Source organism: Sceloporus occidentalis, unplaced genomic scaffold, assembly GCF_023333645.1.
Source record: "Sceloporus occidentalis isolate IW3139 unplaced genomic scaffold, rSceOcc1.0.p SCAF_295, whole genome shotgun sequence".
NCBI classification, from domain to species: Eukaryota; Metazoa; Chordata; class Lepidosauria; order Squamata; family Phrynosomatidae; genus Sceloporus; species Sceloporus occidentalis.
This window is the reverse complement of record NW_028317275.1, coordinates 261,926-276,787: the sequence shown is the minus strand read 5'-3', so window position 1 is coordinate 276,787 and position 14,862 is coordinate 261,926. Positions and strand designations below refer to the sequence as shown.

The window sequence follows — 14,862 nt, the reverse complement described above, 5'->3', positions numbered from 1 at the left end:
AGACTGGGCTAGTGTAAGTACATGTTGGTTTGTAGCTACTATTACCAGCATCATATCACTTTTCCTATTAATGTGTAACTAACATTTGCCTTGCACCAGGAAACCTCTTTGTGAAGCCAACAAAGGTAAGCAACAGAGATGGGGTAAAGAGGTATTTGGGTGGCAGAGGGGAAAGCGGTGAAGGATATTTTGTGACCCCCCCTGTGGACGCCCATGGCAGTTATAGTGCTATCTTCTTATGTCATAAGGGTGGCTTCATCTATTAGAGTGCTATCACTTTCAGGATAGTATATGTAAATAGATTACCGTATTTGCTGGATTATAAAACGACCCTGATTATTTCCTTTTATTTGCCAACCCCCCCCCAGTTATGCACATCTGCCCCATGGCTTGCTACTCTGCCTCCCAGATATGCCTTTTACCCCCTTTATGCCACTCTGCCCCGATATGCCTTATACCCCCCAATATGCCAATCTGCCTCCCTGATATGCCACTCTGCCCCTGAGATGCCTTATACCCCCTATATGCCACTCTGCCCCACAGATATGCCTTATACCCCCTATATGCCACTATGCCTCCCTGATATGCCACTTTGCCCCCAATATGCCTTATACCCCTATATGCCACCCTGCTCCTCAGATGTGCCTTATAACCCTGTATTTGTCACTCTGCCCCCCCCAGGTATGCCTTATTTCCCCCAATTTGCCAATCTGCCCCCAGATATGCCTTATTCCCCCCTATATGCCTAGAAATCTTCTAATTCTTTCATTACCCATCATTGTACCAGCATTTAAAGTACATCATTTAAAATCCCTGCTTAACGACAAGTCAGTTGATTAACAGAATAAAAACCACAGATAGGAGGTTCATTCTTAACTATTGATTTACGGGTCAAGTTTTTGTGCAGGACAATGTCACTGGTGTTGACACTTTATGATGCAAATATTTGTTTACCTTTTTGTTCCTTTAAGGTCATAAAGAATATTATGATGGTATATAAGTCAATAAATAAATAATGCAGTTGGTTTTTAAGCTCTACAACAGTTTTTGGTAAGAATTTGTTGAGTTATCAGCTGGCATTTCTATAATAAACATCCTTACAGTAATAATTACATTGTGCAATAATTTGTAACCCTTTAATACTTAAGTGGTAAAATGGATGGGTCGTGCCCTTTCCTACTAACTAGTTATACATAATTGTATGGACAATGCTTCTCTGAAAATGTCCTGTGCTTAAGAACAAGGATCTATCATAATCTGACATTCACTGGGTCACTGTAACCTTTGTTTAAGAGTCTTGCAATAAAGTAAGCTAACAGCCAGCATATAAGGAGAGATAGCTGCTTTTCCTATGAAGGCTTTTATCCTGAGGAAACAGCTTCACATATTGAACCCATTTCAGTAACAATCTCTACTTATTTAAGGATCTAATACATTACCTATAGTTACTGGTTTATCATTGGGGAATCTTTTACATCAAAGAGTGGTTCTTGATTTTACAAAATGAAAGTTGCCCAGCTTTAGCTAAAGAAATATATGTCCCATATATAATTTTGGGGTTCAGGGGAAAAAAGGGGTAGATTTCTTTGGTCGCATTAACTGGAACTGATTACCTCCTGTCCCACTCAAATTACATTATACGCTAGAATGCCATAGTTTAAATCTCCCTTAAATACATCAGATACTCTTAATGCTTGGTGACATCAAGTTGTACTATTACATTTTAGAAAACATGGTCTAGATGACCAAGGAGTAACAGTATGCCCTATAGTTTTTGCTCCGGCTGGGAGACTCCCCCATCAGCAGTAACTAACATCGCTGGCTTCGAGCTAAGAGACTAAATGTAAGAACATTTGCTGTATTCATTGGTTACATGTCAGTAATGGAGAATACACAAACTAAAGTAAATTTTGCTGGGGTGGAAAAGCCTATGTAGGGGATCAGACATTGTGCCATAACAAGTGTTCCCTCACCTCATGCTTTTAAGAATAACTAGCAGAAAGACTCAAATAGCTACATCAATGGCTGGTAAAATCAGATCCAAGGTAAGTAACACCACAAATTGCAGTGGCTCAGATAATAAAACAGCATCCAATATGGAAAGAGCTCCAAAGTGTAACGATCAATGAATGAAACCTCCTATATAATGATGGAAATTGTATAATTGTCTGTGTAAAAACATATGGTAAAGAAGTAATAAATGACCACTTTGATCTTTTCCTCATTTTTTTACAATATAAGTATGAATAAGTTGCTATTGTGTTTTATAAACGTATAGACGAGAAAGACTGTAAAAAACAGAGACCTTTTTGTGCAGTTCTCTTCCATCTGGTGTCACTTTAGGTCTTTAATTAAGTTTAAAACTCAGGTATTAAACAAAAACCAACCTTTAAATGGATGTTTATTATGTATTTTAGGTATTGGGTACTGAACTAAGTTTCTGGGTTTATCTTTCCAGTTCAAAAGACAGAAGAACTCAAGGGGCACTGTAGCACTTGGGGAAATTACCATTTCAGAACATTTGATGGCACCTCTTTCACCTTCCCTGGGAAATGTGAATATATGTTTGCTTCAAACTGCCATTCCAGCTTTCCTGATTTTGACATCAAGATTCAGAGAGTTTTAGGGGATGAGTGGAACAGAGTCTACTTTAGAGCCATTATCGATAGCGTAATAATTGACATCAGTGAGGAGAGTATCACTGTTGATGGAGATGAGTAAGTAATGACCATTCTTTAAGTCTTTCATTCAACAATTCAGTAATAACAGTACTAAAAATACTAATGTTGTTTTCTTTTTCAAAGTGTTGACATGAGCTGTAACAATATGAGAAACAGTGGCCGTGTCATATAAGTAACTGGAAAAATCAATTTGTTAATATGCAACATTTTACCTTGCAAAAATATGGACTCGTATGGCTCCTAAAACCTATGTATGCAGACAGCTCTATATTTTTTATTTATACTGTAATAACCCTAATACAATGTATTTAAAAATATGTATATTATTTACATGGCCATGCTTCACAGATGCATGGAAAAAATAGGCTTATTTTTAATTGGAAAAAAAAGTAATATTTGTGTTGTTATGTAGATAAATTCAAATTGATGAAACATGTTATGTAACACAATATGACACCCTGTCGATCTTTAGGCTCATCTCTTCATATTCAGCACTTGGTTTAATACATTGCCCAGTTTATTTAAATGCTCTTTAAGTCTTTATATTTTGATATGTCCATGTTTTGTTACATATAATCATATCATAAAAACACAACTCTGACGGCAATAGGTGTATCAAACTATATATTCTATTTGTCTGGAATGTAATCGTCTTTGATAATGTATGGCGTGGCTCTTTTATTACACATGTAATCAGGGCCGCCATCAGTGGGGTACAACCATTACAGTTGTAAGGGTCCTGAGTGGCCCGCTCAGGAAGACAGCCTCCTTCAGTTTTATTTAAAAAAAAATATTAAAACAAGCTCAGCGGCCATACTCTGAAATGAGAGCTCTGAGTAAAAGGTCTCAGGCAATCAGGAAAGACTTCTCAATTCTCCCGAGAGTTCAGAATCTATTCCTGATTTAGGAAGAGTTTAGAAACCTGACCTGATTGATACCCTCCTTCACACAGTGATCAGTGTAAGCTGCAGCCAGCACCAGGTAAGAAACCCACTGTTTGTGTGGGTGTGATATTTTCTGTGTGTGTGTGTGTGCGTGACTGTGTGTGTAATTGTTAGTGCCATCTTTGTCCCCAAACAGCTTGTCTATGTCATATTTACCCCAAAATAACTTGTCTGTGCCATCTTTGGGCCAAACAGATTGTCAGTGTCCCTAATCAGCTTGTTTGTGCCTTTTCTGGCCCCAAGCAATAATTGTTACAAAACTTGAATTTGAATATTTTCATCCGCATTCAGTTAATTAATCATTACTTGCTACAAAAGTTTAACCCTTTAAATATGATTAAATATTACATAGCCTGTGGTGCTACAATACAGTATTTGAGGGACATTCAATCTAAAACATTAGTGTTTTCTGTGCCATCTTTGCCCCAGTCTGTCTTTTTCCCCAAAATAGGATGTCAGTGCTCTCTGTGCCCCCAAATTGTTTGCCTGTGTCGTCTTTGCCAAAATCAAGTTGTCACTGCCTCCATACAGCTTCACTATGCCATCTTTTGTCCCCAAACAGCTTGTCAGTGCCAACTTTGTTCCCAAACAGCTGGCCTGTGCCATATTTGTCCCCAAACAGATTGTTAGCGCCCCAAAACATATTATCTGTGGCATATTTGACTCCAAAGAGCTAGTCAGTGCCCTCAAACAACCTACATGTGCCCCAAACAACCTGCCTGCCCCATCTTTGCCCCCTCAAACAGCCCACCTGTGGCATCTTTGCAACCAAACAAGATGAGCACAAGAGATAATCCTGGTGTGGAGGGGTGTCATCTGGGGAGGGAGGTACATCTGGTTGTTCTTTAAGGGCCTCAGAATTTCTGACGGCAGCTCTGCATGTAATAACTCTCCACTGGGATGTAGTTCTTATTAATATACTTCTAAAATTGCATGTGTAATGGGCTGATGTGAAACAGTATGTTATTACTATGAGCCACATTTTGTCATTAAAATAAATATGAATGATGGCACCATGGCTATGTCTACAAGTGTTTGCGGTATAGACAGTATAGAATAGTCTCTGTATATTTCAGAATTTCTTTGCCATACACTAAGAGGAGCATAGTTGTTGATGACACGTGTGAAAACTTCAAAATCACTTCTAGAATTGGGCTGACATTGACATGGAATTGGGGAGATGACCTAAAGGTAAGTAAAGTGGAACTGATTTGTCTGGTAAAATAACAAAAATAACAAGGGGAGGGAAAACTCTACATAAGCACAACTCTTAGCTTTATGCACTAAAATGAAAATCAAAAGAAAGGTTTTTGTTTCCAACATTTGCAGTGAAGATGATGTATTAATACTGCATTTTGATCTTTTTTGAAACTTTATATTAAAGTGTGGTTTTCACTAGACTTGGGCACCAGGGGGCTCTTCGTGTTCGTCTTCGTGCTCGTCTTCGTCAAAAAAAAAATCTTCGTATTCCGCGAATATTCGCCCGTTCCTGTCTTCTCTTCGGGCGAATATTCGTTTTTTCTTCGTTTTTTCCGGTTAAGGGGTTAATACGGGGTTAACGCGTACCGCAGCAGCTCTGCTGCAACTCTATTGGTCGCCAGCAGGGGGCCTCCTGCTGGGGACCAATGAGCTCACTACCATATATAGCTAATATATTCTCGGGCAGAATATTATGCTACTCAGAGTAAAACCAACAGAGGGCAGCATTCTGTCCGAAGATATATTAGCCATATGTGGCAGTGTGTTCATTTTCATTTATTAATTATTTAAATAAAATATATTCCCATGATCCGCTGGTCTCCCCGCTGCAACAGTTAAATGTCCGCACTTGCAGACATTAATTCTGTCGAACTTGCAAACTCTTTTTTTCTATTTATTTTGGGGGGTTTTTTGTATTAAACCATTACACGAAAGGATCATGGGAATGTATTTTATTTGAATAAATGCAAATGAGCACACTGCCACATATGGCTAATATATGTTCGGACAGAATGCTGCCCTCTGCTGGTTTTACATTAAGTAGCATAATAACTGGATTTCTTTCAAGCATATGGAACAATGCTACTTAATGTAAAACCAACAGAGGGCAGCATTCTGTCCGAACATATATTAGCCATATGTCTTCGGACAGAATGCTGCCCTCTGTTGGTTTTACATTTATCCAACGCAGCATCGCAGGGGTTAACGGGAGCGGAAATCCCGCGATGCTGTGAAGATAAGGTAAGTTAGATGGGGAAGGGACCGGGGAGAATAGTAGACGAAGGCGAAGAGTCTTCGTGTGTGAGTCTTCGTCTTCGCCTACGTTTTACCGGCACTGTCTTCTCTTCTTCATGTCTTCGGAACGAACACGAAAACGCACTCTTCGTGTTCGTTTTCATGTTCGCCCGAAGACGAATGCACAAGTCTAGTTTTCACATGTTGCCAAAACTCTTAAGGATTACGGCTATTTTACATGTAAGGATACAGGCAGCTTTAATTTATTCCCTGCTTTTTATTTATTGTACCCACACAAATTATGTAAGTCCTTCAGGTTTCATTGCAAACCTTACAGTTTTACAGCTATCATCATCTAGTACGCATAAAATTAAAAAATAGAAAACATTTAAAAAAAGCGGGGTTTTTTTACAATTTTACCTTGTATAGATTGTACACAACTAGAAAAAATGAGTAAAAAAATGCTAAAAAATTAATTATTTTTTTTTAACATTTATTCTTTTTATTAAATTTAAATATTTTCAACATACATTAAAAAATGTATTTGGTTATCAAGACTAGAGTTTTTTTTTTTACTAGTACTGGAGCCCTGATAGCAGTTAAAAAAAAATTAAAACCACTCAACAAAAGCAAGTATTTTTTTCAAACTGGTAACCCAGGGTATTCATGACAGGTATTTTGAGACACACTTTTGCAGTCAATGTCTCCCAAATATTATAGAACTTTTTTCATAATTTTTAAATACCCATTTTGGCATTGCAGTAGATTTCTCCTCAATTATACACGACAAGTACAAAAAACACCTCTCAATGTGTAGTTAGTAATATTCCCCAAGATCTGTTAAATCTTCTATAATTTTACCTGCATTTGCAAACTAGAGGAGCTCCAAATTCTCCTAAATGGGGTGCAGGAAAACTTTTTTATGGACATTTCAGATTAAGTATTTGCCAGAATCTATATAGTTATGTGCCTCCCAGCTATTCCAATTTTCTCCAAAAGGAAGTAGAGTGGAACGTTAAAAATACTACAGTTCTAAACAAATGTTTTCTCAAAAGTGGAATGGGATTCATACAGTTTGTTGTTTTGGTGGTTTATTTTAAGCATTTTTTAAGCACTACATGTGACATTTTTTAATCCTTTAAATTTATAATATAATTTAATAGTTACTTTACTATGGTAGGAACCAGATTTATTAGTAGTATATTGTATATTAGTTTTAATATACAAATGTTAATATAGTGTTAATGCAACTACGTAAATGCTTACAAACACTTTTAGTGACTCACTGTGTCAAAGCTTAAAGTTGTGTAATATACATTTTTTTTCTCAGCTGGAGTTGGACGATATGTATATGAACCAGACCTGTGGTTTGTGTGGCAACTTTGATGGTACACCCACCAACGATATTAATTGGAAAGGTTAGTAATTAATTAACGTCTTTACAAAAGTAGCAGGCTCTCTAATATTACATGTTCCATAGATGTTAATGTTTCAAAATAAATATTAAAGTATAGTATGAATATAAGTACATATAAAGTTTTTTACAAGTGGGCTTAGGTGTAGCTACCCTGACCCCTGCATCTCCAATACCCCGTAACCTCTTCTCATTGGTCTAATTGGGAGGTAGCAGAAAATGAGTGCAAATTCTTTTTATACCAGTCGATATTGAAACCCCATGATACCCTTTAGAGTGTAGGTTCTCAGAAAATATATAGCCTGTCTGTCATGTAGTTTTTATTCAAACTACATGACAAAAATTAAGCTTGCAGGATTTGCTTTGGGGTAATCAGTTACACAGAAAACCCAATGCTTAATGTTTATTGTTCTACAGGATACATAGTTTCTCCCATACTGTTTGGCAATGTTCAAAGGATAAATGGACCCAAGGATGACTGTCCAGATGTGGCTGATGTACAAAATGATGAGATGGTGAAGGATGAATGCGAGACGCAGGTATTCATAAACAATATACTCTAGCACTTAGATAAACTTATAGATATTTTAAAGTTACAGGTGGTAGACAATGATAGACTTTTGTTACATGGGTCTACTTGCTAAAGAAAACTTGGTGTTTGGTGGGAAAAATGTTTACAAAATATGTACAAATCATGGAGAATTTTTCTCTTCTCCTCCATAAAGCCAAAACTTACACTTTTCTTCTGCCTATATAGATGAGGGAGTGTGAGAATCACCTCTCAAGTATGGGGAACTGCAAAGACAAAATTGGCTCTTACCAGGATTATGTCAATACTTGTAAGGGGGACTTGTGTAGCTGTAATTCAAACAACAAGACAATGTGCATTTGTAGCACCCTGAACCAATTTTCCAAGGAGTGTGTCCTTGCAGGCGGACATCCTGGAAGCTGGAGGCGCCCGGATTTGTGTTGTAAGTACATACATTTTCCTGAACGTAGAGGAGAGGAGAAATAAATCCTGATGATATCCTCAAATGTTGAAATAATTAAATGCTTCCTTATATGCATCTTCCACCAATTTACCATCTATCCCCCACCCGAGAAGAATGTCATAATATGAGTGGGTTCTAAGTATTTCCTTTTCCTTTTAGTTATGAACTGCCCAAACACCATGGAGTTTTTTGAGTGTGTGTCACCATGTCCTGACTCATGTTCCAATCCTACGGCAAGTTCATTGTGTGATGAACACTGCATGGAGGGTTGCTCGTGTCCCCCAGGTAATTTCCTAATTTTATCTTTAATTCTGAAATAAAACTGAACCTTAACATGACTAGATGGCTTGACTATAAAAGATAATAATTTCTCTGACACATTCAACTAAAAATACATTTTCATAATTTACTTATCCACAAAAAGGCACCTACCATTGTCACATTGACATGATGAATCCACAGCCATGCAAATTGATATGTTTTTAAGACCAATTTCACCTTCCAGGAACCCTTTTGGATGACGTGCATCACCGCAAGGAGTGTGTGAAACAAAGCAAGTGCCCATGTGTACACAGTGGAAAGATCTTTAACCCTGGAGAGTCGTATTCTACTGCCTGCCAGCAGTGGTATAATCTTTAAGAAATGAATTGCTAATCTGCAACTTGGGTTGTATGCATTTTTTATTAAATGTTATATTGTGTAACTAGCATAACATCCTAGCATTCTGTTGCTAGCAGCAACATTATTCGATGACATTGCAATGGTCTTTTAAAGGAATAAAAAAGTTATTTGTTTTTAAAGTTACATTTTTTACAAAAGTAACATATACATTGCATTTTAGGTCATGTTTTATGGAGTTTGCATAGTATTACGTATTGGATTATAAAGGGACAACCCTGGTGTCAACTGACACTACATAATGTATGTTAAATCCATGAGATGATATTAAAGAATCACCACATTATTAACTATGTACTATGCAGTTCAGACAAGAAAAAGCTCATTGGTGCTGGCCCTCTATAATGCTTAGTGATGTCAGAGATTTGAAATGTCCAAACACCCAGATTATGGAATGTGCCCTGATGTTATTCCCATCTATTATTCCATATTCTAGCTAAACCCCACCTCATCATAAAATTTGCGTTCCTGCTCCCATCCCCCCCCAAAAAACAAACCCAAAGCAGATTCAGGCACCAAGTCTGCCAGGGTGCAAGTGGATAGTTGCTAATTTGAGCACCAAGCCTACACATCCATACACTTCATGAGAAAGTGTCTTGATTAAATTCCTGTCTTCAGCCTAACAGAAGGGCAGCTTCTGGTAACCCTGAATATTTGAGCTTGTTAATGCTTGAGCTGGTTCTCAATGAGTATATACTGTGTGAGTGCATTTTCAAGAAAGTGTAACTGTTTCTTATACAGTGTTACACTATGTGTATCTCTTTTCTCTTATCACTCCATATGTCCATTTGAGTCTCTACGGAGGAAGTCTACCATATTTGTTTATATAAAATGATTATGTTTGTGTGTACTGGAATTTAAAACCAGTATCTTATCAGTTTAATAATCATTTAATGTTGATTCTAAAAGCTACATAGATTTCATGTACATTATTTTTTTGCAGTACTTGTGTTATGGGCCAGTGGGCTTGTACTCAAGCCCCTTGCTCTGGAAGCTGCAGTCTCAGAGGAGGGTCTCACATAAGGACCTACGATGAAAAGGAGTTCACTTTCCATGGAAACTGCCAGTATGTAGTGTCCAAGGTATGGTAAATCATAATCTATACAGCCTATACATGTTAAATATGTTTATCCAGTGCCTTTTAATTAGATGTCTACAAATCGTTTTAGAGGTTACTAAAATATCTACATGAAAATAAATGTTGGTTTCCTAAACTTCTATTTTTTAGTCATGATGAAGAGGTAATTACATCTTTTACCTTACATAATACTGCTGCATAAACAGTTTAGAATACTGTGCCAAGACAGCATAGGTTCCATCGCAAACTTTTTTTGTGTTACACATACTTAAAACACAGCGCACCGCAATATGATGTCATATCTCAGCACTCAAAATAGATCATGGTGGGCATGGAGGTAGGTGGTTTGGAGTTCCTGGTGCAGGCCAGCGCAGAACCCAGCCTAAATATGCCACTGATTTGACCGTTCAATAACTAAGAGCAGTTAAGCTTAAAAAAGTTTAGGTCTGATTCAGGAAAGGTAGACGCACAAATTGAATTTGATATTTTGAACTGTGGTACTGTGGTAAGTACTTTATATATTCCACAGATTCAAATGTTTTCCCAAAGTATTGCATTACTTGGAAGCACATTCGTCAACAACATTCAGTCTGATACATGATAATATAGTACTAAGCTTTTGAATTCTTGTTTTTTTTAGGACACAAACAAGAGATTTGCTATTATTGCCAAGGTTGTCCAGTGTGGAATGACAGAGAGTGTTACTTGTTTGAATTCTGTTCACATCAACATAGGGATGGTGGTAAGTTCTGCCAAACGACAGTATCTCAGTCCTTTTATTTTATTAGGAAAGGGCCTGGATACAATTGTCCTAAATGTCTTGTGCCTACGTATATATGGTATGTAAATAGAATCTGATTAAATAGTGTTTGCTCTTTAACCACACAAGAGGGCAGTAGTACCCTTAATACAGAGACTCATTTTTGTATCACTTATTTATGTCTATTTCTGTCTCTGTTGCAGACAATAAAAATCTGTTACTGTGGAAATGTTTACATTAACAACTTTATTACATTGCTGCCAAAAATTAAAGGTTTGTGGGTTTTTTTTATTTCTTGTACAATTTTCTATGGACATTTCTTAAAAGTCAGCAGGAAACTATTGGGACACATTTTTCATTGTAACATTAACTCATTTAAAATACAGTGTATTATTACCAAACACATTAATATTTACTGAGCTCCATATTCCCTGAACTTAACTAATAAATGCAGAATACTTAATCTATTCAAATAAGTGGTCAACCAGTAGTTAGCTTGAGACAGCTCTGAGATGCTGAAGGTGAATTCCCTTAGTTGGGGCAAGGTGTCCTCACTATAATGCACCAATTTCCACTACACATAACATTTCTACGTGTGAGAGTATGTGACATTTGCTTTTCTCCATAGATGGCATCATCGTCTACAGACCTTCCTCTTATTTTATCAGCGTGGTAACACCGTTCGGCTTGAGCGTGCAAGTTCAGGTTAAACCTGTGTTCCAACTATTCATCACATTGAATTCAACTTTTCAGGGCCAAACCATAGGTAATATTCACTGTGACTGTAGGTAAGGAAGGGATTATGGGTAAAAAGGCCTATGGTCTATTTGGTCATGATATCTACAGTAATTTGTTGACGCTGCATTCAAGTATGCATATTCCATAGCAGAGCAGAACTTTAACCATGTCCATTGTTAACATTATAATTGATAATATTACTATAGCAAAACAGATGAATACCACGATTTATGGGTGAGATTGAATTGATTTGGTTACATTTTCAGGATGATGGTTGGATGTTTAAGGATTTTTCTATAGATGTGAGGTTGCCACTCTGAATAACTGATTAAACACAAGTACAACATTTTATTATATATAGGATAGTGTAGAGGTTAATGTGTCTATAATTTTGCAATCTAACACAAGATGTGAACATTTATATACATCACCTTTTTAGCTTGCCTTATTTGCATAAAGTCAACATAAATATCTATCTGGCAATATTTTCCTTGTATATCTAATATAAAAAAAAAACTTTTTTACCTCCCAATAACAATTACTGAGGGCTGTGTGGAAATTTCAATGGAGCTGAAGGTGATGATTTGAAAACGCTAAGTGGAGTGGTGGAGGAATCTGTCTCAGCTTTTAGCAACTCATGGAAAGTCCAAGCGTCTTGCTCTGATATGATTGATCACTTTGATAACCCTTGTTCCAGGAGCATCAGCAAAGGTAATGTTCATGTTTGTTATACTGCAGGCTTTGTGTGAAGAAAGGTGGTAGCCCCATAAAATATATAAAATGCAGGACACAGTTGGACGACCTCACTGAGAACAACAAGATGCATCATGTACCTAAATTGTAAACTGGTTTTGGCAAGCATCTATAATGTTTGTAATATTTAGATTACTTATCCACTACCTTGACCTCAAACTTGTATCTTGGGATCCAGCAACCATGGATAGATTGTATTTTAATTAATAACAACATGTACATGTGATACTTATAGCAGTGAAACTTTTTAATTTGTACCATCATTTACCTTAGATGAATATGCCAAACATTGGTGTACCCTGCTGATAAACACAACAGAGATCTTTGCTGAATGCCACCCATATTTAGATCCCACTGCATATTTAAAGGTAATATTGGGTTAGTGCATACAGATACCTTCGGTACCCTTTGTTTTTTTTGTCATTGACCACTTTATTAAATCTTCCTATTCCATACATTATTTCAACATTCTGCTTCTTCTCCATAGACTTTGTGTCAATCCACTTCCTATTTTTTGTATTCTTCACTTCCAGTATTGTATGTATGATGTCTGTAACTCTGACAATAGTGATGATTCACTTTGTACGTGGCTCTCGATGTATATCCGAGACTGTGCACTTAAAGGAGGACCAATGTTGAAGTGGAGAGGAAAAATTTGTGGTGAGTAAATTCTGTATTTTTTTAACTTACATCATGGAAAATCTGATTTCAATGATGAAACCGCACATATTATACAGCATTTTGTCCAGGACAAGCAGGGTCTTCTTTTAAAACCATAGAAATACATAAAACAAATGATTATTAGTAAAAAATAAATAAAAATAAACCTATACTAAAATGGGAAAGAAAATGTTGCAATCTTGCTTACATTTTCTAATATACTGTAAGTGCCACAGCTGAACAATGACTCAATTTATGTTCGGCAGCATCTCCTGATTACAGTCATACCGGACATACATATTTTTTATGTTCAATAGGTCCACACCCATGCTTTACATATTGTCCTGTATTAAAAATTGTTTTTTATACTATTGACATAAGGGGTTTGGAGCAGTGTTTTTGTTAATATTTTTTTTTGTAAAGGTTAAGAGACGACTTTTTAGTGCAGTATGGATCAAGATCCCTTTGAGGACTTGATATTTTTAATGTTGGTAATGTCACATTACTGGACTCCCTATCAATTTTATTTATATTTTATTCATATTTCATTTGATTTGATTTTTTTGGTTTTGTTTTGTAAGGGGGAGAACCTATTTTTCTCCCCCTCCTTCTCCTGATCTGTCTGTGCTGATCACACTGTTCGTAGCCCTGCATTGCTGATTGCAATATGTGTGATCTGCCAGAAATGGGAGAGCCCAGCTAGGTCTAGGAAGACCCTGCTGAGGCTCTACTGTCCTCAAATGAACTACCAAAGGGGGTCAGCAGTGACACCTACCGAAAGGGAATGCCCAATCATATGACTGGGCATTCCTTGAAAAACAGTGTACCATCGGTGTACCATTACAGACAATAAGTTGGGAGGAAGTCGCTTCCGCTGCAACATAATCAAGACGTACTAATGGGCTTCTTGCCACAGATTTCAAAGACGAACTGATACATCCTAAGAGGTCTGAATGGATTCGGCACCATAACTTCACGAACAGCCAATACCAGTGAGCTTTTGCTGCAGTAATAGCTTGTCTGGTCTTGTTTAATCAACATTTAAATCAGTGTTCTTCACCCTTTGTTTTTTACATTATACAGGGCCAGCGCAGCCTTTTATGAGAAACATGCCAAAGTTGTACCTTTATAATGATATGTGAAAGAGGGAGTTGAAACCACAACTCTCCTGACAACTCTCCAGTTAGTGAACTAACCCTCTTTTATATAGTATTTATTTAAAATGAAACTGTCATCCACCTGTAATAAAATTAAAGCTCTGATCAAAACATGTAATGGCTTTATGTCTATATCAGATCCAAGCGAGAGTTGTCCAGAAACCATGGAATTCACTTACAACCCAAGGCCCTGCAACTTTAGCTGCCGCTCTCTTTCTGAGCCTGACCCTCTCTGTGATATACCCAGTACTCCCACCGAGGGTTGTAGCTGTCCAGAAGGGTCTTACATGACATCAAATGAAAAGTGTGTATCTCCAGAGTCATGTCCCTGCAATTACAAGGGAAGAGAAGTTCCAGCTGGTCAGTCACTCAAAGTGGATGAAATTCTATGGTAAGGATATGTAATATCATCTATTAAGAATGTTATAATTCTCAATCCATACTTATTGCTTTCGTCTAAATTTGTGTACATTCACCCTTCAATTTACATTTGCATTTACATTCACATCTGTGTGACTAGTTGAAGCTGTTTGGCACTACTGGTTTTAAAATTCGCCCTGATCTTACAAATCCACTTTCTTTCTGAATAGTCCTTTTCTTGAACTTAACTCAAGCCCTCTGATTTGAACTATGACCTATCTGTTCCAGATCTAGCTCTTATTTATGTGTTTAATACTTTGGGCACTATTTGATCCTATACCACAATAAATGTTAAATCAGTGACTCAAGTGGACACTCAGTCCAGAATTACAGGAAACCTTTAGGAGGAGTGTGGAGAAGATATCTTTAACCT

General features: G+C 37.0%; 1 protein-coding gene across 1 annotated transcript in view; it reads left to right on the top strand.

Moving 5' to 3' along the window:
* Positions 1 to 14,862, top strand: part of LOC149275195 (mucin-5B-like) — a 57,026-nt gene that overhangs the window by 22,240 nt on the left and 19,924 nt on the right. The window contains exons 4-16 of the mRNA XM_089504896.1: positions 100 to 125; positions 2,459 to 2,717; positions 4,702 to 4,816; positions 7,170 to 7,257; positions 7,671 to 7,792; positions 9,886 to 10,005; positions 10,642 to 10,743; positions 10,965 to 11,034; positions 11,390 to 11,527; positions 12,046 to 12,210; positions 12,526 to 12,620; positions 12,786 to 12,912; positions 14,208 to 14,460. Coding sequence (XP_089361022.1) covers positions 100 to 125; positions 2,459 to 2,717; positions 4,702 to 4,816; positions 7,170 to 7,257; positions 7,671 to 7,792; positions 9,886 to 10,005; positions 10,642 to 10,743; positions 10,965 to 11,034; positions 11,390 to 11,527; positions 12,046 to 12,210; positions 12,526 to 12,620; positions 12,786 to 12,912; positions 14,208 to 14,460 — 1,680 coding nt within the window. The remainder of the gene's footprint in view (positions 1 to 99; positions 126 to 2,458; positions 2,718 to 4,701; positions 4,817 to 7,169; positions 7,258 to 7,670; positions 7,793 to 9,885; positions 10,006 to 10,641; positions 10,744 to 10,964; positions 11,035 to 11,389; positions 11,528 to 12,045; positions 12,211 to 12,525; positions 12,621 to 12,785; positions 12,913 to 14,207; positions 14,461 to 14,862) is intronic.